Source organism: Dama dama, chromosome 11 (assembly GCF_033118175.1).
Source record: "Dama dama isolate Ldn47 chromosome 11, ASM3311817v1, whole genome shotgun sequence".
Lineage (NCBI taxonomy): Eukaryota > Metazoa > Chordata > Mammalia > Artiodactyla > Cervidae > Dama > Dama dama.
This window is the reverse complement of record NC_083691.1, coordinates 33451592-33473764: the sequence shown is the minus strand read 5'-3', so window position 1 is coordinate 33473764 and position 22173 is coordinate 33451592. Positions and strand designations below refer to the sequence as shown.

The 22173-nt window shown below is 45.1% G+C and overlaps 2 protein-coding genes across 4 annotated transcripts in view; both read left to right on the top strand.

Moving 5' to 3' along the window:
- Positions 1-3234: 3234 nt before the first annotated feature.
- FNDC4 (fibronectin type III domain containing 4) lies at positions 3235-6149 on the top strand. Its single transcript, XM_061156226.1, has 7 exons — positions 3235-3375; positions 3553-3697; positions 3784-3899; positions 4147-4351; positions 4830-4919; positions 5244-5368; positions 5542-6149. Exons 2-7 carry the CDS (start codon positions 3577-3579, stop codon positions 5575-5577), a joined length of 693 nt encoding a protein of 230 aa, XP_061012209.1. The 5' UTR covers positions 3235-3375; positions 3553-3576; the 3' UTR covers positions 5578-6149.
- A 1814-nt stretch (positions 6150-7963) lies between these two features.
- The window catches only part of IFT172 (intraflagellar transport 172), a 34630-nt gene continuing 20420 nt past the window's right edge, over positions 7964-22173 (top strand). For all 3 annotated transcript variants that reach the window (XM_061155049.1, XM_061155050.1, XM_061155048.1), the window contains exons 1-15: positions 7964-8141; positions 10742-10885; positions 11122-11234; positions 11673-11712; positions 12017-12082; positions 12294-12373; positions 12592-12679; positions 13680-13894; positions 14797-14920; positions 15339-15434; positions 16310-16471; positions 16829-16882; positions 17108-17211; positions 17387-17472; positions 21765-21877. In XM_061155049.1, the coding sequence (XP_061011032.1) occupies positions 8103-8141; positions 10742-10885; positions 11122-11234; positions 11673-11712; positions 12017-12082; positions 12294-12373; positions 12592-12679; positions 13680-13894; positions 14797-14920; positions 15339-15434; positions 16310-16471; positions 16829-16882; positions 17108-17211; positions 17387-17472; positions 21765-21877 (1524 nt within the window). In that variant the 5' untranslated portion in view covers positions 7964-8102. The remainder of the gene's footprint in view (positions 8142-10741; positions 10886-11121; positions 11235-11672; positions 11713-12016; positions 12083-12293; positions 12374-12591; positions 12680-13679; positions 13895-14796; positions 14921-15338; positions 15435-16309; positions 16472-16828; positions 16883-17107; positions 17212-17386; positions 17473-21764; positions 21878-22173) is intronic.

Sequence of the window (22173 nt, the reverse complement as noted above, 5' to 3'; positions counted from 1 at the left end):
AGTCCCCAGCCTCTGCTTTGCTCCTGAAGAGGAAGACCCAAGGTTCATTACTCTTGCCCTTCAGACAATGGCCTCTTCTCTGGGAGGGCCTGGGGTCTGGAAGGACAATACTCAGGCCCAGGGCAGAGATAATCCCTGGGTATCAGTGCTCTGGAACTAGGATGCATCAGGAAGCCAGAGATCAGGGTCCTCAGGGTCAGCAAAGGTCAGAAGACCAGGTCACACAGTCTTCCCTGATCACACAGTCCTCCCTGCCCCACATACACCATTTCACTCTCCTCTCAGAAAGAAGGCAACAGAAGCTTCAGAGCCCCAGGGGTGCACACACTGAACTGGATATTACAGGGGAAAGGGCCACAGAAATAGAAATACTGCAGTGAGACTTAGAAACCAAAGTATCTGCCCTAAATACAAGTTTAGCCAACATTTATTTACACTGAACAATGTACTTTTCACATAAAGCATCTCCTTTGATACATTAGAAGATGATATTAAAAAGAATGAAATAATTCCATTTGCATCTAGAGATTATCTTACTAAGTGAAGTAAGTGAAGTCAGACAAAGACAGATATCATTAGATATCACTTATATGTGGAATCTAAAAAGAAAATGATACAAATGAACTTACAAAATGGAGAAAGACTCACAGATATAGAAAACAAACTTATGGTTACCAAACGATAAAGGAGGGGAGGGACAAATTAGGAGTTTGGGATTAACAGACACACACTACTGTGTATAAAATAGATAAACAATAAAGATCTACTATATAGCACAGGGAAATATATTCAATATCTTGTGATAACTTAGAAAGGAATATATATTAGTGTGACACACACAGTAAAGTAATGTGATACACACAGTGAAGTTGCTCAGTTGTGTCCGACTCTTTGTGACCCCATGGACTGTAGCCTGTCAGGCTCCTCTCTCCATGGAATTTTCCAGGCAAGAGTACTGGAATATTCTTGCTTGGGACAATTCCATGGAGAGAGGAGCCTGACAGGCTACAGTCCACAGGATCACAAAGAGTCAGATATGACTGGACTGAGTGACTGAGCACACTGGCACATATACATATGAATCACTTTGTTGTACACCTGAAACTAACACATTGTAAGTCAACTATAATTCAATTTTTAAAAAATGATGATTTTATTATATGTCAAGGCTGTATATTGTCACCCTGCTTATTTAAATTATATGCAGAGTACATCATGTGAAATGCTGGGCTGGATGAAGCACAAGCTGGAATCAAGATTGCTGGGAGAAATATCAATAACCTCAGATATGCAGACAACACCACCCTCATGGCAGAAAGCGAAGAACTAATGAGCCTCTTGACAAAGGTGAAAGAGGAGAGTGAAAAAGTTGGCTTAAAACTCAACATTCAGAAAACTAAGATCATGGCATCTGGTCCCATCACTTCATGGCAGATAGATGGGGAAACAATGGAAACAGTGACAGACTTTATTTTTAGGGGCTCCAAAATCACTGCAGATGGTGACTGCAGCTATGAAATCAAGAAACACTTGCTCTTTGAAAGAAAAGCTATGACCAACCTAGACAGCATAATAAAAAGCAGAGACATTACTTTGCCAACAAAGGTCCATCCAGTCAAAGCTATGGATTTTCCAGTAGTCATGTATGGACGTGAGAGTTGGACTATAAAGAAAGCTGAGCACCAAAGAATTGATGCTTTTGAACTGTGGTATTGGAGAAGACTCTTGAGAGTTCCTTGGACTTCAAGGAGATCCAACCAGTCCATCCTAAAGGAAATCAGTCCTGAATATTCATTGAAAAACTGTTGAAGCTGAAACTCCAATACTTTGGCCACCAGATACAAAGAACTGACTCATTGGAAAAGACCCTGCTACTGGGAAAGATTGAAGGCAGTGGAGAAGGGGATGACAGAGGATGAGATGGGTGGATGGCATCACCGGCTAGATGGACATGAGTTTCAGCAAGCTCTGGGAGTTGGTGATGGACAGGGAAGCCTGGAGTGCTGCAGTCCATGGGGTTGAAAAGAGTAGGATACGACTCAGCAATTGAACTGAACTGATAATTCAATTTTAAAAAAAGGTGATATTGACATGCTCATTTTTCAGATGATGAAACTGAAGCTCAGAGAGGTTAAGTTAGTTGCTAAAGATTACACAGCTGAGGGAACTGGGACTCACACCCAGGTTCTCACTCCAGGCCTCATGCTCAACCAAAGCGTGAAATAACTTAAGGATTTACATGTTTATTGAATAAATGAAGTAACTAACAAACTGGTGCAAATTAAGAATAATCTCTCTTCACACAGTGTCATGAGATTTTTAAAGATCGTTCCCCAATATTGTGTCATTTGATCCTCACAGCAGCCCTGTGAGGTTTTGCATGCTCTGATTTACAGGTGGGAAACCTGAAACTTAGATTAACCTATTTGCCTAAGGCCACATAGTAAGTCACAGAGCTGAGACAGGTTGTCGCTCTTTAAATTTCCCCTATAAACCCAGAACCCTTAATAATCGCTGTATCTCCAGCTATTAACATGCCAGACACATAGAGAAAGCTCTATAAATATTTGCCTAATAAGTGGAAGAATGAATGAGAGAAGGAAGGGAATGAATATCAGATCATGAATGGGGAAGAGAGTTAAAAACTGACGCAGTCTACAAGTAGGAGACTGTCAAAATAAGTATTATCTCCATGACTCTGTCCCCTCGCGCACCGGAGGTGGAATTCCTCTTCCCAACTTGGCTAATTCCATCTGGGGAGGAGGGGCCTCCCAGATCCCGAGACCCTCGCACCTGCGCCTCTCCGGACGTCCCCTCCCCCCACCCCCCTGCGGGGGCTCAGCAGACGGGAGCCGGGATCAGGAGGGATGGGGGGCCCTGGAGGCCGCCAATGAGAGGGTCGTGGGAGGAGCCCCGAAAGAACCGGGTTGGGGGGGCGGTGATGACGGCGGCGAGAACCCCAGCGGGGCGGGGCGGGCCCGCACGTCCCGGCCGGGCTGCGGCTGAGCGACCGAGGCCAGCTCTGCAGAAGGCGGCGGCTGGCGCGCCGGGACGGTCACATCGCGCTGCAGGGGCCGGCGGGGGCAGCCGCACTGCCTCGCGCCCCGGGGACCCAGGCCAGCCGCCAGGCCGCGCGGGCACCGCCCCCTGCTCCTAGACAGACTGCGCGGCCGGTCCGAGCTCTGGGGGCTCCGGGGCCCCGCGGCCCGCACCCGCTACGCCTCCACTCTCTGCCCGCAGCTCGGTCCCGCGCTGCCCGCCTGGCCGGGCCCGCGCCGGGATGGGGTAGGGACAGCACCACGGAGTCGGCGATGGGCCGCCCTCTGGGCACCGAGCAGCCCCCCGAGGCCTGACCCACCGCGAGGACCGGCGGAGGTGGGTGTGGGCAGAGCAGAGGCGAGAACTGAGGGCTGCGGGGGTGGGCAAGGCAAGGGGAAAGGGGGGTTCTGGGGCTGCTGTGGGCTGTGGGGAGCAGGGAGAGCGGCTGCCCGCTTGTGCTTTCTGGCAAGTCCTTGACCACCCCCCCCCCCCCCCAACTCCTGCCACCTCCAGGAGCCCCGCCTGGATGTCAAACGGATGCCCCGGTGCCTCCCAGCAGACTCGGTGGGGACCATGGCTTCGCTAATGCCCCTCTCCCCATATCTAAGCCCCACGGTCCTTCTGCTGGTCAGTTGTGACCTGGGCTTTGTGCGAGCAGGTGAGTAAAAGGGGAGCGGGTGAGGAGTCACCAGAGCTAGTCTGGGGGTGGACCCTGGTAACCTGTTCACACACTGGCCCCCACAGACCGGCCTCCATCTCCTGTGAATGTGACAGTCACTCACCTCAGAGCCAACTCGGCCACTGTGTCCTGGGACGTCCCAGAAGGCAACATCGTCATTGGCTACTCCATTTCCCAGCAAGTATGAATCACCCTTCTGCTGCCCCAACCTGTGTCCTTGGATCTCTGAACATTCCCTTTGGTAGCTGCCCCCCACCCCCACCAGCTCCCCTCCCTGCCCTGGGAGACAGGGAGCTGGGGTTCCCTGGTTCAAGCTACCCTTTCCACCCCAGTCCTCCGGAGTGCTTGGGTGTTCAAGAATCCTGGGCTAAGCCTTGTGGCCTGGGACCGGGGTGAGGCTGTCTTCCTCTCTCATCATCTCCCTGCAGCGACAGAATGGCCCTGGGCAACGTGTGATCCGAGAGGTGAACACCACGACTCGGGCCTGTGCTCTCTGGGGCCTGGCTGAAGACAGTGACTACACAGTGCAGGTCAGGAGCATCGGCCTCCGGGGAGAAAGCCCCCCAGGGCCACGGGTGCACTTCCGAACTCTCAAGGGGTCTGACCGGCTACCCTCCAACAGCTCAAGCCCAGGTGAGAGTCTCGATTATTCCTCAACCTCTAAAGCTTTGGATTCTCTGACTGTTTACCTGGTCTTTGGCCTCCTGTTTACTTCCTGAAAGCAAGCAGCAGTCTAGCTTAGATGAGTAGAAGGATGATATAATTCATTGTACTGCCAGGAAAGGAAGGAAAGCAGGTTGGCAGGAGACTGAGTATAGACAGGCTGGTAAGGAATTGTTTTGGGGGAAGGGCTTTAAAGCTTCCTTTTACCCAGCCTCAGTTCATAGCAGCTGCAGCCTGCATGAGTGGGCACCTGACCTGCAGCCCTCCTGCTGTTTGGTCTCTAACCACCTGTCCACCAATAGCTTCCCAGAGAGGGGCTACCAGCAACAGTGTTGCGACAGGTCTACACTGGCTTTAGTCCCCAGCATCTCCATCCTGAACTGTCTGCACAGGCATAGCTCTCTAGTTGCTCCCCAGAACCTGGGGTCTGTCTTCTTTTCCTTCTCAGGTGACATCACAGTGGAGGGTCTGGATGGAGAGCGACCACTGCAGACGGGGGAGGTGGTCATCATTGTGGTGGTGTTGCTCATGTGGGCTGGTGAGTAAGCAGCTGGACGGGGGACCGTGGATTGAGTGGGGCTGAGTGAAGGCAGGAGTTGGTGAAGGTTGTCGGGAGAAAACAGGGTGAGAGCAATGGTGTGGGGAGATGTTCAGTTGTAGGAGATAAGCAGGAAAAGTTTGAAGAAAGGGAAAAGGAGGCTGTTGGGAGCCCAGAGAGGATGATGAAGAATGTAATGTGCATGGGAAACAGGAATTCAAAGTGTTTCTTTGATTTTCTAGAAACAGCGGGTATCTCACTGCCCTTCAGGGCTATGAGTGGGGAGGTCAAGATCAAGGCTCAGATTGTATGATTGTGTTTCAGCTGTAATCGGGCTATTCTGCCGTCAGTATGACATCATCAAGGACAATGACTCCAACAACAACCCCAAGGAGAAGGGGAAGGGACCGGAACAGAGCCCTCAGGGAAGGCCAGTGGGGACAAGACAGGTAATGTGGGGCCAGTGAGGGCAGGAAGGTGGGGGGTGGGGCTTGTGTCTAGAAGCATCAAGGGAAAGGGAGAAGGGTCACAGAGGGGCAGGAGAAGAGGGAGAACGGAAATTTGGGATGGAGGAAACTATCACTTTCCTGAAATTAGAGACTCAGGCCATCTTCTTTCACAGAAAAAGTCACCATCCATCAATACTATTGACGTATGAATGAAGAAGCAGAACCAGAAGACGGATGCCCTAATAATCTGGGGCTGGGGCTGGGGTCAGGGAGAGCCCAAGATGGTGATCTGCCCAAGACTGAAGGATCCCACAGTCTCCCAGAGGGTAATGGCACTCCCACAATCTCAGGCCTGGTATCCATCCTCTTTCCACTGTGAGCAGGGCCAGAAGGTAGGTCTGTTAGGCTCTGAGCCCCTGGACCTGGGGAGTCAGATGGGATATATTCTTCCACCCCCCAGGTCCAGAGGAGGGTCACTTGTTCAACCTTATCCCATTGGGTCCCAAATGGGGCCCCCATTTCACCTACATCAGGACCCTTGGCATCCCCTGCTGCCCCCACATCTTGCCTCCGGGTCTCAGAGAGCATTATTTCTGTGGGTACTCCCCCTCCCCCAGAAAATAAAAGGAACTGTCTGGGTCTGGAGGCAGACGCTGCACTGCACTACTCCAACGTCTTCCATGGAGCCTCAGGTGCTCCCCTTCTCACGGGCAGCCCCTCCAGCTGCTGGTGGTCTCACCCCTTGGACATTTTTCCAATAAAGGTTCTTGGACAAACTGCAGCTGACTGTATGCAATACTGTCTAGTATGCTGAAGACACTTCTCTACTGCCTCTCCCCTGACCACAAGGGCCTCTCACACCACCACTGCCAACTTGACAGGAGCAGACTCTTATTTGAAGGTGTTTGCTTTGATTCTTCATCTAGAATGGGTGGAGAGGGGCCAGAAAGGAGCATAGAAAACTAGGGCCCTCGATTCTTTTGTTCAGTAAAAAGGAGGAGCGGGGGAAAAAATGGAGGATATAAATTCTTTGTGCACCAGTGGAAAATAAAGTTATGTTACATGAGAGGGCCAGGAGCCTTTTTATCTTCACTGTCCACATTGGCAGCCCAACTTTTCATCATTTATTCCACTGACTTCATCAACCCTGAGCTAGTAATCAGTAAAGGACTGAACAGGGTTTTGGAACAAATGAAAGATTAATGGATCCCCGGGGAGCCAAGTGTTTCTCTCCTGTGCATTTCTGTGCCTATTCTTCCCTGTCCTTGCTTTCCCTTTTGTCTGTCTGTATGTATCTCTGTTCATTCAGTCAAAGCCAATAATAATTATAAAGAATAAATGAGTTTATATTTACTTTCTGCCATTATATCCAGAGGAGCATTCTGGAAATAAAACTGGGGTTGGGACTCTCCTGTCAAAAGAATTATAATTTGGCCTCTGGGGCCTACTTGTTTCCTGTGAAAATAGGGACTGTCCTCCACTTTTCCCCAAGTTCCAAGGGGAGGTTGGTGCCAGTGAAAGAAATACTTGTTGACATCTGTAACACTAAGGGGGAAAGACTTCAGAACCCAGAATCTTTCTGGACAGCACAAGCTACACTGTCTGGAAGGTAACAGTTTTAGTGTGATCAGTCAATGTATGACCCTCCCAGCGGAGGCTTATGAATAACTTCCCTTTTCTGCATCTTGATCACTCTACTTTATTATAAGAAATTACATAAATAACTCTGAAAGGGACCCCAACCCAAACAAAGTCAAGAAGTATCTTTGATGCTTAGCCAAGCTCCAACCCCGGTTATCACAAGACTAAATTTGTTAGGTGAGCCAAGCGTTGGTCTGCCTTCTGCCCTAAACCATAAAAGCATCCTGATCTAAGTAGCAGTCTTAAACCCACAGTTTTTCAGTTCAAAAGTAGGGTGCTTTACCTCCCTCTGACCACTGGTTCCAAACCACATATCTCTCAGACTCTGGATACATCATTTCTGGGGATGAGAGTGTCACACGATATACAGTAGCATGGCACGGAGATAAGGAGCTAGACACTGAGAAAGAATCCAAGGGTGTATAAACGTACCAGCTCTGGCTTGAATCCCAGTTCGTCCTTAACCCGCTGTATTAGGTTAGACAAGTGAGCCCTCTAATCTTGAGTCTCCTGTTATGTAAAGTGGGACTAATAATGCTATCCCCGTCAAAACGTGGCTTTGAGATTAAGTGAGACATGTACAACACTTCGCACGGTACCTGGCAGACACATGCTGAGTATTCATTATTAGCCTTGTGATCCTGTGCAAGTTATATAACCTATTTGGGTTCAATTCTGTCAACTGTAAAAGGCCTATAAGAGCAACTGCCCTGCTTTCATCCAGGGTTGTGAGGATTAAAAGAGAGCGCTCAACCGCGTTTACGTACATCAAACACCGAGAGAGACTACGATTACGTAGGACCCCGGAGTTTGCGGAAGGCTTGTGGGCGTGGCTGGAGTTTGGGTTTGCATGCCGCGACGGGATTGGTCGAGGAGAGAATTCAGCAAACCCTCTCAGGGGCCCGCCCTAGATCTCAACGCGCCTGCGCGCGCTCTGTTTGCTAAGCTGCGAAACTGCGTGGTGACCTTGCGACGCGTGTCGCGCTCAGGTCGCTAGTGCGTCAGCGGCCGTCGCTGCGGCTGCGTGGCGGGTTGTCCAGGTAACCACGGGAGTTGTCGCTGTCTGTAGGCATCTGAGAGACAGGTGTTCGTCATGCAGTTGAAGCACCTGAGGACGCTGCTGAGCCCTCAGGTGAGGAGTCGCGTGCCTCTTCCCTCCCTCTCCAGCCTTAGTGTTCCACGGAAAGTGGGGGGTTGAAGTTTAAAAACGGTCAGCGCCTACTGTGTGCAGAAGACCGAAGGCTTTAGCGGTGATACGGACTCTGCTCCGTCGATAGAGTGTGAAGTAGGCGAGATGGGCTGTTGAGCACCATAGCTTTCGTTTCATTTCATTTAACGGATCAGTTGTGTACCAGGTCCCATGCTGGGGCTCCAGGGGGTCCAGAACTTCCTCAGTTGTTGCCTTTGCCTTCGAGAGGCTCGTACTAGAGAAAGAGGCGCGTGTGTAAACAACTAACAATAATCTACATCGCTTAAATGAGCGCTCAAGGTGCATGTCCCACCTAAGGGAGTGCAGGCGACCACACCGTTCGTTCTGATGGTGAAAATCTCAGATTCAGAAGAGGCTGGGCACTAGGGATGTAACCCTAGAACATGTTGAAGAAAGGCTGGGTTTTGGAGTTAGGAGACCAGAATTCAAGTCCTAGCGTCACCGCTACTTTAAATCAATGACCAGATACCCCTGACTTTAGCCTTTATCTCACAGGCTCTTTGAGTACTCACCCAAACTTTTACATTTGGAAAATGGGAATAATAGTAATCACAGCTTTAGGGGATTAGGGGAAAGAGTTAAAGGCAGTAGAATACACAAGAGAACCTTGTAAACTAAAAAGCAGCATGAAAACTGTTAGACAAGAGAGAGAACGATATTCAAAATTCAAAGGACAAAAAAAAAAATTTCAAAGGACAAAATAATACAAAGCAAGAATATCTGTCATAACTGAATGTTTAATGTGTACCAGGGTGGCATAAATAAAGGGGTTGTGGATTATAGAATCAGATACACGTGGAATTAAATCTTGATACTGCCACTTAAACTCTGTTTGTAAACTTGAGCAAATTACTTAGCCTTTCTGTGCCTCCATCTGGAAAAGATGCATAAGAGTAGCATCTACCTCAGTAATGAGATATAGTGAGATAGTGCATATCATACACTTAGCAAAGTGCCTAATCTGTAGTGCTCATTAAAACTTAGCTATTATCCTCTTCTCTACTTATTTAATCCTCACAACAGTCCTGTGAGGTACATATTGTAGAGAAAGGAGAATTGATTGATTATGGGAATCAGGAAGGCTTCACAGAGCATGTGGCTTTAGGAAACTAGAAGGAAACTAGAATGAAAGAGAGGTGTACTCATTGCTTTGAATCTGTATTTTGAAAACTCCTTTACACTAATGGAATAATTGGAAATGAAATCTCCCTTCAATCTTTCAAAATAAGATGATGTCAGATGCAGGAAAGGACTGAATGCCCAGGATGGGGCAAAATGATGAAGGAAGATGGTCAGCAACAATTGATGAGGAACCCTCAACACTCCTAACCTAATTTAGTCAAGAGTTGGAGAACGCTAAAGGTGGTGGGGTGACTATTTTCTGATTCTGGTTTGAGGATTTTGATGGGAAAAAAAGCCCTTTTTACCTCTGATGTTGAAAGTGGGTAGGTTAGGAGTAAAAATTAACAATGTTTTAAACCAGGGCTCTACAGCCCAAGTAGTTAATCAAACGGAGCAGAAACTAGATTTTTTTATTTCTAGGAGGGAAATCCTTAGTGCAGAACCTGCTGCATAGACCACCAGGGCTGGTGGTGGAAGGGACAGACATGGCAAGAATAATTCACCAGGAGTTGATCGCTTCTAATTTGGACCTCTGTGAAGTGGATTGTTAAGGGAAAAAACAATGACAGAAATAAAAATAAAAAACAAAGGCATTTTTTGAATCCTAAGTCTCAACTGTGATGATTTTACTTCCCATTCCAGAACTTTTACTGTCTCTCCCTTTCCTCCCAAATAAGCCCAAACTCAGCCTGGCTTCAAAGAGCCTTCCTGAACTGGCCTCCATCTGTTTTTCCTGCCTTACCCCTTTTGTTCTGCTATTTACAATATAGTGTCAGCTAAATTAAATGACTGTTTATTCACCAGAACTTGTTATCATGCCATTTCATTTACCTCAGAGAATTTCCCTACTTAACTGTATCCATTCTTCAAAGCTTAGTGTTGATCATTTAAATGGAAAATTATCTCAGGCTTTTCAAAACTATTATAGTGCTTTGTATGTGCCTCCCTTATGGGTCTTTTCCCATTTTTAGATCTTTGGGCAGGGACCACATTTTGCTCTTTGTCTCTACGTCTCTCAGCTCTTGGCCAAGAGCCTTTTTCAGTATGGTACTCAAAAACATTAATTGAATTAATGGCTGAAGACCAAAACTTATCAGACCAGTTGCATTTATTTCAGTAGCAGAATGAAGGAATAAGAAGGCCACTGCAGGGACACACTGGTACTTATTTACTGTGTCACCTCCTAGTGCATTTGCATTATGGTTTCTAGAAGCAGTTTGTTCTCGCTATCCAGGGCTCTGAGGCTTCAGAGACCTGGATAGATCATGGGCATCTCTTTGTTTTAAGGACTGTGCTAGAAGGAAAATTGACCAAAGTCACAGTAGAAGTAATGGAACTAGAAATGCTAATGGCATTCTCCACCAGCATCTGGATTATTTTTGCCCCCTCTACCTCTGCAGGATGGAGCTGCAAAGGTCACCTGCATGGCATGGTCCCAGAACAATGCCAAATTTGCTGTCTGCACAGTGGACCGCGTGGTCTTACTGTATGATGAACATGGGGAGCGAAGAGATAAGTTCTCCACCAAACCAGCTGACATGAAGGTGAAGGGAATACTCACGGGTACCTTAATCTGTTGATGGGATCTTATAAACCTAGAAGGCTTCCTTACCTGCTTCCTAGCCACAGGCATAGGAAATGACCTGCCCTTCCTTTTCTTAGTACAAAGCCCTCAAGCCCACTACCATCACACATGCACCTTTTCTTCTTTTTTCAGTATACTCATTCTTTTTTCTGTCCTTTTCTTTCTTATTTTTTTTTCTTCTTGTTTGACTCTTAGTATGGCAGGAAGAGCTATATGGTGAAGGGCATGGCTTTTTCTCCTGATTCCACTAAGATTGCCATAGGACAGACTGACAACATCATCTACGTCTACAAGATTGGAGAAGACTGGTGAGGATAGAGATTGGGAGATGGGGTGTCCCAGAGAAGAAGGGAAAGGCGGGAAGAAATGCCTCACTGGGAAGGGGGAATGGAGCGGATAAGGAGCCAAGCTGGGGCTTGGAAGGCAGGGGCCGTCTTCAGTCTGTTGCTGTTGCTGCCCTCTGCCTGCACTGTGTGTCCTGTGATCCCATCCCTGGAGGAATCAGTCTTAGATCAACAAGGAGGCCCTCTGAGATCCTGGGGAGCCAGGAGTGACATTCTGTTTTTATTATTCTTCCAAAGCTACTCTGGCTCCTTCTTACGCCTCCTCTGAGGGCTTCTGTGGAGTGACAGGCAACACTGGTGGGCCAAGGATGGTGTCTGCAGCTCCTTCCCCTCCCCCAGCATCATTTGTGGCAATTATTCGTGGATGTGGTTTTTAGTATGCTTCTCTCCTTTATTTGGCAGGGGTGACAAGAAAGTCATTTGTAACAAGTTCATCCAGACGGTAATGTTCTAACCAGTCCCTGAGAGATTGGGAGGAACAAACATATCAGTATATCTGCTTATAAATACAGCCAGAAGTTGGCATTTGTTAATATCTGGCTCTGACTTTTCCTGCTGTATGAATGGTGCTGCCTGGCTGCTTACCCCCTATGCCTTCCTCCTTAGAGCCCAGTCATGTCCCCTCCTCTCCTTCCCTATGGGCGGTTGGGGTGGTGGCATGTGATAGGCTGTTCAGATTTAGATTGTCTATCCGTGTGCTCATATACATAGACAGGCTTATCCTTTTCATTCTTGCTTTCTTCCAGAGTGCTGTTACTTGCCTGCAGTGGCCAGCAGAATACATCATTGTCTTTGGACTGGCTGAAGGAAAGGTAAAGGAGGGAGAGAAACCAGGAAAGGTTGTGGATGAGGGTAATGGTTCTGGAAAGAGGTATATGGTTAATCTTCTCCCTGAGGGTCAAGTTATGTATTAGGGGGAGACCACACAGGGAACAGTTTTTGTGTTTTTATTTCTCGTTCCTTAGGTCCTGGGTCAAGTTGAAAGTAGCCTAACCTGACTTGTGTCCACTCTCCCATTTTCAGGTTCGTTTAGCAAATTCCAAAACTAACAAATCATCTACCATCTATGGGACAGATTCTTATGTGGTGTCCTTGACAACAAAGTGAGTAAGGAAGAATGGTATCCCAGAAGCTTGGAAATGGTAGGAAAAGCTCTAGGGGAGTCTTGGCTTGGGGGACCATAGTGTGAACGATGGAGAGGGCTGGGAGCAGGAACCACAGGTAGGGTAGTGTCTGACGAGGAAGGGGACTTTCTTGGGGAGGCAGGATATTCTAACTGCTTCCTTTATGTCTCTCCTTTCTTCCTTTTCCCCCTTTTTAGTTGCTCTGGGAAAGGAATTCTCTCTGGTCATGCAGATGGCACCATTGTTAGGTATTTCTTTGATGACGAAGGCTCAGGAGAGTCACAGGTATGAATAAAGGGTGCTCTGGGAGAGGGGAGAAGGAAATCCCAAGCACTGTCCTAGGGAAGGTTGGACATCTCAGGAATTTAGATTATGGTGCTCAGGGAGGAGGCTGGAAGGGTGAGGCCTCAGGCAGAGAGACACCTGGATGTGGCTGCAGAAGAGGATTTGTTTTTAGGAGGCCAGAGCTTAATAGTTACAGGAAAGGATGAATCAAGTGGAAGGGACCTTGAGGCAAAGGGAAATAAAGACTCTGAGAGAAATGAAAATTGAAAATTATTCTCATTTATGTAAAATGTTTTACATAGGTATATAAATTCAAAGGAAAAAAGTTGTTTATGCTTGAAAGGGAAAATACAGAGGAATAAAGGAAGGTTCATATTTTAATCCTCTATTGCTTGAATAATTTACAATAAGAATTATTGGTGTAATAATTAAATGTGCCCTTCCTAAAATAAAGGAGTCGTATACTCCCTGTGGGCCTATACAGTGTTGGTTGATGTATAGGTCAGCTTCCTTTGGGGGCCTTATTAGGTGAATATTGAAGATCTCCAAACAAGTATTTTGAGGTTTCCTTTTAAACATAAGGGCTTCCCTTGTGGCTCCTCTGATAAAGAATCCACCTGCAATGCGGGAGGCCTAGGTTTGACCCCTGGGTTGGGAAGATCCCCTGGAGAAGGGAAAGGCTACCCACTCCAGTATTCTGACCTGGAGAATTCCATGGTCTGCATAGTTCATGGGGTCGCAAAGAGTCAGACATCACTGAGCAACTTTCACTTTGAACATAAAATTGATAAGTGCATATATATTAAAATGTCATAGATGTGTGTGTGAGTATAAGACAGATAATTTGTGAAGTCTTCAGATTAGGATGTATTATGGCAGGAAAATGTTGGGGAAAAGATTTCCTTGAGTAGAATGGTCCAAGGGAGAGTGTCAGATGCTAGGAATGAGAAATTTCTGAGGTGGTGTCCTCAGAGTGACGGAAACCCTCTTCTACTCTCAGGGAAAGTTGGTGAACCATCCGTGCCCACCCTATGCCTTGGCTTGGGCAACCAACAGCATTGTGGCTGCAGGTTGTGACCGGAGGATTGTGGCCTATGGAAAGGAAGGCCATGTGCTACAAACTTTTGACTACAGCCGTGACCCTCTGGAGCGGGAGTTCACCACAGCTGCAGCAAGTCCTGGGGGCCAGTCGGTTGTGCTGGGAAGCTATGACAGGTAGGTCCCTGTCCAGCTGTGGCTTCTGCCTACCTTCCCTGTGTACACTCTTCTTTAGCTCAGTTTTGCTTCCCAACCAGAGTGGAAGACTGGTTGAGCATCAGAATCAAGTGATTCTCAAGTTTTATTTCATGCACATTTTCCTCTTCCTGCTCCCACCATCCATTAGCATGCCAGCAGTTCCAAGATGCACTGTGCTCTGGTTGTGTGTCTCTGTCTCTCCCCAGGACTCCACAGCAGACTTCATCTCTACTTTCTTTGTATTCCCGTTGCGCCTTTTCAGACTACTGGCTTTGTGTTTATCACACTGTATTATCCTTTGGTGTTTGTGTCTAACTGGCTAATTTGAAGAGCCCTTAAGAAGAGAGCCTCTATTACTTATTTTTTTTAAGTCCCCAGAGCCTAGATTAGCATCTAGTATGTCATAGATGCTCAGATGTTTGTGCATGAATGCATGAATGCTGGGACGGTGCATAAACAGCTGGATTCTAGGTCCCATCTCTTCCTGGAGTGCTTTTAACCTCAGCTTTGTCAGTACTGTCTTTGACCCTTTCAGTCTCATGTATGTCTCTTCCTTTCTTTCTTCTCTGACTCCTAGCAATTCTCTTTTCTTTTTCTGTATTTCTCTATACTAACAGCTCGTTTTTCTAAATATTCACAATCTCTTTTTATTTTTTCACTCCTATCTCTCTTACTCCATTTTACTTTTGACTTGATTTTCCCAGTTTACTTCCCTTGAACATTTTTGTCCTCTCCTACTAGACACCCACCCCCCGACCTTGTCTGTTCTTTTTTATTTCCTCTGTTCTCTGATGTAGCAAAACTCATTTCCTTCCATTACAAGCCCATTTTCACTTTTTCTCAGCCTCCATCTCTTCTAAAAGCCACATACTTAATTTCAGACTTCGGGTGCTCAACTGGAGTCCTCGGAGAAACATCTGGGAAGAGGCGAAGCCCAAGGAGATTGCCAACTTATACACCATCACTGCCTTGGCCTGGAAGCGGGATGGCTCACGACTCTGTGCGGTATGTAACTAGTAACCCCTTTCTGCTTTGGTGTCTTTCTTCAAATTAAGAAAAATCCCACCTATCCTAAAGCATTCTCTCCTGGCACTGGAGAATCTCCTCTTCCCTTTTGATCACAGTCTAAAACTCTGATGTTCCAGGCAGGAAAGAGAAATCCATACTTTATTGGAGGTCACATGGGTCAAGAGTTTTATAGGCAGGGCTCGTTTCTCCCTCATATCCCATCACTAACTATGTGATGCTCTTGAGTCCTGCAAGTGCCACCTCTTTCCTGCTGGTACTTCTAAAAACTACCAGCCCTTTCACTGCCAACTCTTCTGTAGATTCTAGAACCTAGGGTTTGAGAGTATCTCTAAATACCCTCTTCACGCCTCTGTACTATGTGTGTTAGCCTTTATGCTGCCACTTTCCCTTCCAGGGCACACTTTGTGGTGGAGTGGAACAGTTTGACTGCTGCCTCCGAAGGAGCATTTACAAGAATAAGTTTGAATTGACGTATGTGGGACCTAGCCAGGTAAGCAGCTGATAGCCTACCACACTGAGGTCATGCCATGGCTCATTCATCCTTGTAGTACTACCCTGCGGTCTGGCCACAACATAGACTCAAATTTAACCTCTGGCAGAGCTGTTCCGAGGAACGGAATGTGTCTGACAACTTTCCTGCTGTAGTTCTTCCAGCTTATTGTAAGAGAAGGATTAAATACCAGGTTTAAGGAATATAGAGATTGCCATTTACATCTTCCTGGTTTAAAACTTGACTGCCTATAGGATGTCAACTGGGGAAGTTGATAAATAGGATTATAATTCTGAATTCATTTGTTTTAGGGCCTCTGAACTCACTGTATACGATGTTGCAAGCTCATGCCTTAGTTCCTGAGCCCAGTTTTATCTTTTCTCTACCTCTACCCTCCTTTCCTTCATTTATTATTCATTGATTCCTTGAGTCTTTCCGTTTCTCCAGAAATATTTGTCTTTTCTTTATCTGTCAGCACTGTTAGGCGTTGAGAATTCAAAGATGGTTATCTGTAATACATTGTCCCTTAATCGAGAAGATCATTCTAGTGATGGAGACACATGTATCAAAAAATAATATAACACACATGGTAAAATTATAAGTTTGTACAGAGAGCTACAGGAACACAGGGTGAGTGATTAGTTTAACCCAGTGGAACTTTCAGAATCATTTGTATTATAAGCATCAAAAGAGATAATAGATGAAAGCATTTTATAAATAGTAAAAGCATTATAAATGTGAGATGTCCTTTTCACCAAGAATATCCCAGGCCAGGCAAGGAAACAAGATGTGCTTATGCTTAGCATTGTGGCAGAGGGCAAAGGGCACAGCCCATTCCGCCCACTTTCGGACTCTGAGACTCATCTCCTACCAAGGTGATTGTGAAGAACCTCTCATCGGGGACCCGAGTGGTACTCAAGTCACACTACGGCTACGAGGTGGAAGAAGTGAAAATCCTGGGTAAGGAACGCTACCTGGTGGCCCACACGTCAGACACACTGCTGCTGGGGGACCTGAACACGAATCGCCTTAGTGAGGTAGGAACCAAACATAGAGAGGTGGGGAATGGGGCATCCCGAGGTGCTGCCCAGGTGAGCCAGGGTCCCTGGGGAAGGTCTCCATGGGATGCTCTAACATTCCTGTGTTGGGGACCTGGTTTCAGGGAGTGAGACCCAGGAGGTTTAGAATCCTGGAATATGAATTGCCGCTGTTGGACTTTTTTTTAACACCTTCTCCCAGAAGCACAGGGACCAAGGCAGAATCTGACATAGCATCCCTCTTGTGCAATGTCAAACCTCCCCAGATTGATCTCTCTGCATCCCACCCTGTTGTTCTTGCAGCATTGCCTCGGGTGGTTATCCATGGGTTCCTTATGTCTTCTTCCCTTTTAACAGGTAGCTTGGCAGGGATCTGGTGGCAATGAGAAGTATTTCTTTGAAAATGAAAATGTGAGTAGAGCTTGATTCACCATAAACCTCCTTCTAGATTCTGTGTCATAGGATGGCAAGTGGCAAGGGGTTGAAGAAACAGCAGATAAAATGGGAAGGTGAAATAGAGGAACAGAATAAAGAGAAAAGTGGACTTTGCTGTGAACTCACAATGTATCTCCCTTGACTGTTTGTCTCTTTCTTCATGCAATCTTTCCACCATATAACAATCCCATTCATCCCCAGGTATGCATGATCTTCAATGCTGGAGAGCTCACCCTGGTGGAATATGGGAGTAATGATACCCTGGGTTCTGTACGTACTGAATTCATGAACCCCCATCTCATCAGGTAACCCCACTTAGTTCTCTAAATTTTTGAAACCCAAAAGAATTCCTTTTTGACTTCTAACTCCTGTATCCTCGAGTTAATCTAAAGTCTTCATCCCATGTCTTGTTTCAGAGCTCTTGTTAAACATCCTAGCTACCTAAGCCCATTTTGCCTTACCTGACCTTTCATATTTCAGTGTCCGTATTAATGAGAGGCGTCAGCGAGGAATGGAGGATAATAAGAAATTGGCTTATCTTGTTGATATCAAGACTATTGCTATAGGTGAGTAAGACTCCCTCATAATTGTAATAACAAAATTGATATTTATAAAGCACTTCCATATCACAGGATTGTGTGCAGTGGAGAATCCAAGAATCTGAGAGACAGCAGGTAAATGTGTGTCTTCATTCTTACAGTAGATATGTGAAATGTTTAAATTCCTTTGTGTGTCTGTGTCTAGAAGTCTTGATATAGATACCTTGATATGTATAGGCCTGCCCATATAATTATTCATGTTCTCTAGGCATTTATCTTAGGGCTGGAAAATTGTGAATTGTAGAGAAGAACCATTAGCAAATTTAAGAATTTTCCTGTTTAGACTTCATAGGATCACAGATTCTTAGAACTGGTAAATCCCCTTAGGAAGGGGACTTACTTTCTGTATAGTTTGTCATTAATAAGTAGTGATGACAAATTTTATGTACATTTCACAAGTGTTCACATTTATAAATCGCACTTTATATATTAATAGTTAATTTTGTATCATGAAATGTTTCAAGGATAGGAAAAAAGTATAAAAAATAGCATGATATTCTCTAAACAGCTTATGAGAGAATAATAAGGTAGTGTAGTTGTTACCAGCAGAGCTCTGGAGTCAAACCTCCCCACTTCTCTACTTACTACCTGTGTGATCTTCAGGTAAATTACTTACCCTTTCTGTATCTCAATTTCCTCATCTACAAAGTGGGGATAAAAATAGCACCTACCTCATATGAAAAGCACTTAAACTAGTGCCTGGTATATGATGAGTGCTTAATAAATGATAGCTATTCATAATAATAATATTATCATTACTTGTATACCCATAATAATATTATTATTATGAATAGCTAACATTTGTTACATATTTATTATATACCAAGCAGTAGTCTAAGTGCTTTTCTTATTATTATTACTTGTATACCCATGGGCTTCCCTGATGGCTGAGTGGGTAAAGAATCTGCCTGCAATGCAGGAGACATAGGAGACAGGGGTTCAATCCCTATGCTGGGAAGATTCCCTGGAGAAGGAAATGGCAACCCACTCCAGTATTCTTGCCTGGAAAATCCAATGGACAGAGGATCCTGACAGGCTACAGTCCATGGGGTAGCAGAAGGGTCAGACATGACTTAGTGACAGGGAAGAGCTCTATACCCATACCAAATTCTGTCAAATCTTTAATGTTCTATTATATTTTCCTTGGATCTTTTCTCTCTTCTTTTATTGGTGGACATTTAAGTTGTTGGTTTTTCCCTGTTACAGTATTTCACTTCTCTAAGGTTCACACCCAACATGGAATTGCTGAATCATAAAAGAGATACATCCTCAATTTCACTAAATATTTCTAAATTGCTCTCTGAAGAGGTTGTACCAATTTACAGTCCCACCAGCAGTTACAGTTCCACATCCTCTCCAATGCTTGAAATTGCCTGACTTCAAAATTGGCTCAATCTGATGTATTCAATATATGAAAATATATTTAATTGTATTAAGTTTTTGTTCATTTGTTTATTGGCATTTTGGATTTCTTCTTCTGTGAATTGCCAGTTTATATCCATTGCCTCTTTTTAAAATTAGATTGTCTTTTCCTTGTTTGGGCTTCCCTTGTGGCTCAGCTGGAAAAGAATCCACCAGAAATGCGGGAGACCTCAATTTGATCACTGGGTTGGGAAGATCATCTGGAGAAGGGAAAGGCTACCCACTCCAGTATTCTGGCCTGGATAATTCCATGGACTGTATAGTCCGTGGGGTTGCAAAGAGTCGGACATGACTGAGTGACTTTCACTCAGTTCCTTGTTTACTTGAAGGAGTTCTGTGTGTGTGCAGGTGTAGACTTTGATGGTTATTTGCATTGCAGTTATTTTGTCTCAGCCTGTGGCTTGTCTTTTCTCTCCTTTTCAGCATCTTTTAGTGTTTAGACATTTTTAAGTTTAATGTAATTCATTTCATCACTTTTTTAAGATTGAATATAGTTGATTTACAGTGTTGTGTATCACTTTTAAATAAATAGTTTGTGGGTTTTGAGGTCTTTTTTAGGAAATCCCTTTCTACTCCCTCCTATATTTTGGCACTTAAAATTTTTGCCTTTTACCTGGAATTTATTTTTGTGCATAATATGAGTAGGAATCTAATTTTATTTTTCCATATGTGTAACCATTTATTGAAAATCCATTCTTCACCCAATAATACACCTATGTCATCTCTCATAAATCATTTCCATATACATATGGGTCTATCCTTAAGATATTTTTACATTTCAAGAATTTTATATTACATATGAGGTTTCTGAGCTCAGAAATATAAGTATAATGCAAATGGTAACACAGTCCACTGGCCTAAGTTCTAATAGCAGTAGTGAGCCATATGACTTTGGACAAGTCACCTCACTCTGTAGGTCTCATCTTCAGTGTGCATTGACAGAGTTTATCTCTTAACTTTTTTGGGTCACCAACCCCGTATTATGCACAAAAATAAATTCCAGGTAAAAGGCAAAAATTTTAAGTGCAAAATTATGTGTGTAGTTATTTTTGTTCCCAGAAAAATAACTACACACATAATTTTGCATGTAATTTCAGGGTGCTCATAGAAATAGGGTCCCCACAGTTTTAGCATTTTCTAATTGTACTTATAATTGAGGCATTAAAACATGGATATACTATTTTGCTTTTGAATTAAAGAAAAATTCATTTTTAAGTTGGTCTTCCCAGTTGTGGATATCAGCTGGCATTTGGTCTTTAGCTTAAGCATATATAACAAAAGCAGGCACATTGCTCATTGATAATGTATAAGATAACTGACAATGTATGCTGCTGCTGTTGCTGAGTCGCTTCAGTCGTGTCCAGCTCTGTGTGACCCTATAGACAGCAGCCCACCAGGCTCCCCCGTCCCTAGGATTCTCCAGGCAAGAACCCAGGAGTGGGTGGCCGTTGCCTTCTCCGGAATTGACAGTGTATCAGTTCAGTTCAGTCGCTCAGTCCTGTTCTACTCTTTGTGATCCCATGAACCGCAGCACACAAGGCCTCCCTGTCCATCACCAACTCCCAGAGTCCACCCAAACCCATGTCCATTGAGTCGGTGATGCCATCCAACCATCTCATCCTCTGTCGTCCTCTTCTCCTCCTGCCCTCAATCTTTCCTAGCATCAGGGTCTTTTCAAATGAGTCAGCTCTTCTCATCAGGTGGCCAAAGTGTTGGAGTTTCACGTTCAACATCAGTCCTTCCAATGAACACCCAGGACTGATCTCCTGTAGGATGGACTGGTTGGATCTCCTTTCAGTCCAAGGGACTCTCAAGAGTCTTCTCCAACACCACAGTTCAAAAGCATCAATTCTTTGGCACTCAGCTTTCTTTATAGTCCAACTCTCAAATCCATACATGACCACTGGAAAAACCATAGCCTTGACTAGACGGACCTTTGTTGGCAAAGTAATGTCTCTTCTTTTTAATATGCTGTCTAGGTTGGTCATAACTTTCCTTCCAAGGAGTAAGCGTCTTTTGATTTCATGGCTGCAATCACCATCTGCAGTGATTTTGGAGTCCAGAAAAATAAAGTCAGCCACTGTTTCCACTGTTTCCCCATCTATTTGCCATGAAGTGATGGGACCAGATGCCATGATCTTAGTTTTCTGAATGTGGAGCTTTAAGCCAACTTTTTCACTCTCCTCTTTCACTTTCATCAAAAGGCTCTTTAGTTCTTCTTCACTTTCTGCCATGGGGTGGTGTCATCTGCATATCTGAGGTTATTGATATTTCTCCCACCAATCTTGATTCCAGCTTGTGCTTCCTCCAGCCCAGCGTTTCTCATGATGTACTCTGCATAGAAGTTAAATAAGCAGGGTGATAATATACAGCCTTGACGTACTCCTTTTCCTATTCGGAACCAGTCTGTTGTTCCATGTCCAATTCTTAACTGTTGCTTCCTGACCTGCATACAGGTTTCTCAAGAGGCAGGTCAAGAGGCTTGCTGTAACTGGGGCTTATCATGAGTAACAGAAGCCATAGTTCTGACCTGCTATGAGAGAAGTCCCAGAGTCCCTGAGAGGAATCAGATTTCTTGGTGGGTCTGGATCTTCTAACTTAACTGCGGAGTTAAATGAAATCTCTAAATTTAGAAGAAACACAGCATCTGAAGCAACTTAGCAAAATTATATTATACTGACCATTTGTGCTCCTGAGTGACATGCTGTAGACTAATGCAACATTCTTTTTTTTCTTTTTTGCAACATTCTTAAAACTAAACTTTCATAAGCTACCTCATGCTTTGTATGTGATTATGTGGAATCTCTCTTTTTCACCCTGTTTCCTTTACTCTCTAGTGGACCTGATTGGCGGCTACAACATTGGCACCATCAGCCATGAGAGTCGTGTGGATTGGCTGGAACTTAATGAGACTGGGCATAAGCTTCTCTTCAGGGACCGGAAACTTCGTGTGAGAAGGGTTACTAAGGCCTTAACCACTGGACTGGTCCATAAAGGATGTGGTACTAGCTGCCACTAGGGACAGTGGGAGGCAGAACGGCAAACATGATTTCTTGGGGCTGTGCCATAAGCATAGCGAACAGCACAGAAGGATCAACATTTTTTACGTCTAATATCACCACGCATCCCATTTTACCCTGAGAGATTGTATCATACAGGCACCAAAGTCACGAGGAGAATTTGGGAGTTGATGTGTCTCTCACTATTCACAAATCTGTGACTTCATGAACCATCCTCACCCCTGCA

Coding starts and splice junctions, on each gene's coding strand:
- FNDC4 (XM_061156226.1), top strand. CDS start 3,577: ATGCCCCGGTGCCTCCCAGCAGACTCGGTGGGGACCATGGCTTCGCTA. Junction 4,352..4,829: donor CTCCAACAGCTCAAGCCCAG/GTGAGAGTCTCG, acceptor TTTCCTTCTCAG/GTGACATCACAGTGGAGGGT. Junction 5,369..5,541: donor GGCCAGTGGGGACAAGACAG/GTAATGTGGGGC, acceptor CTTCTTTCACAG/AAAAAGTCACCATCCATCAA.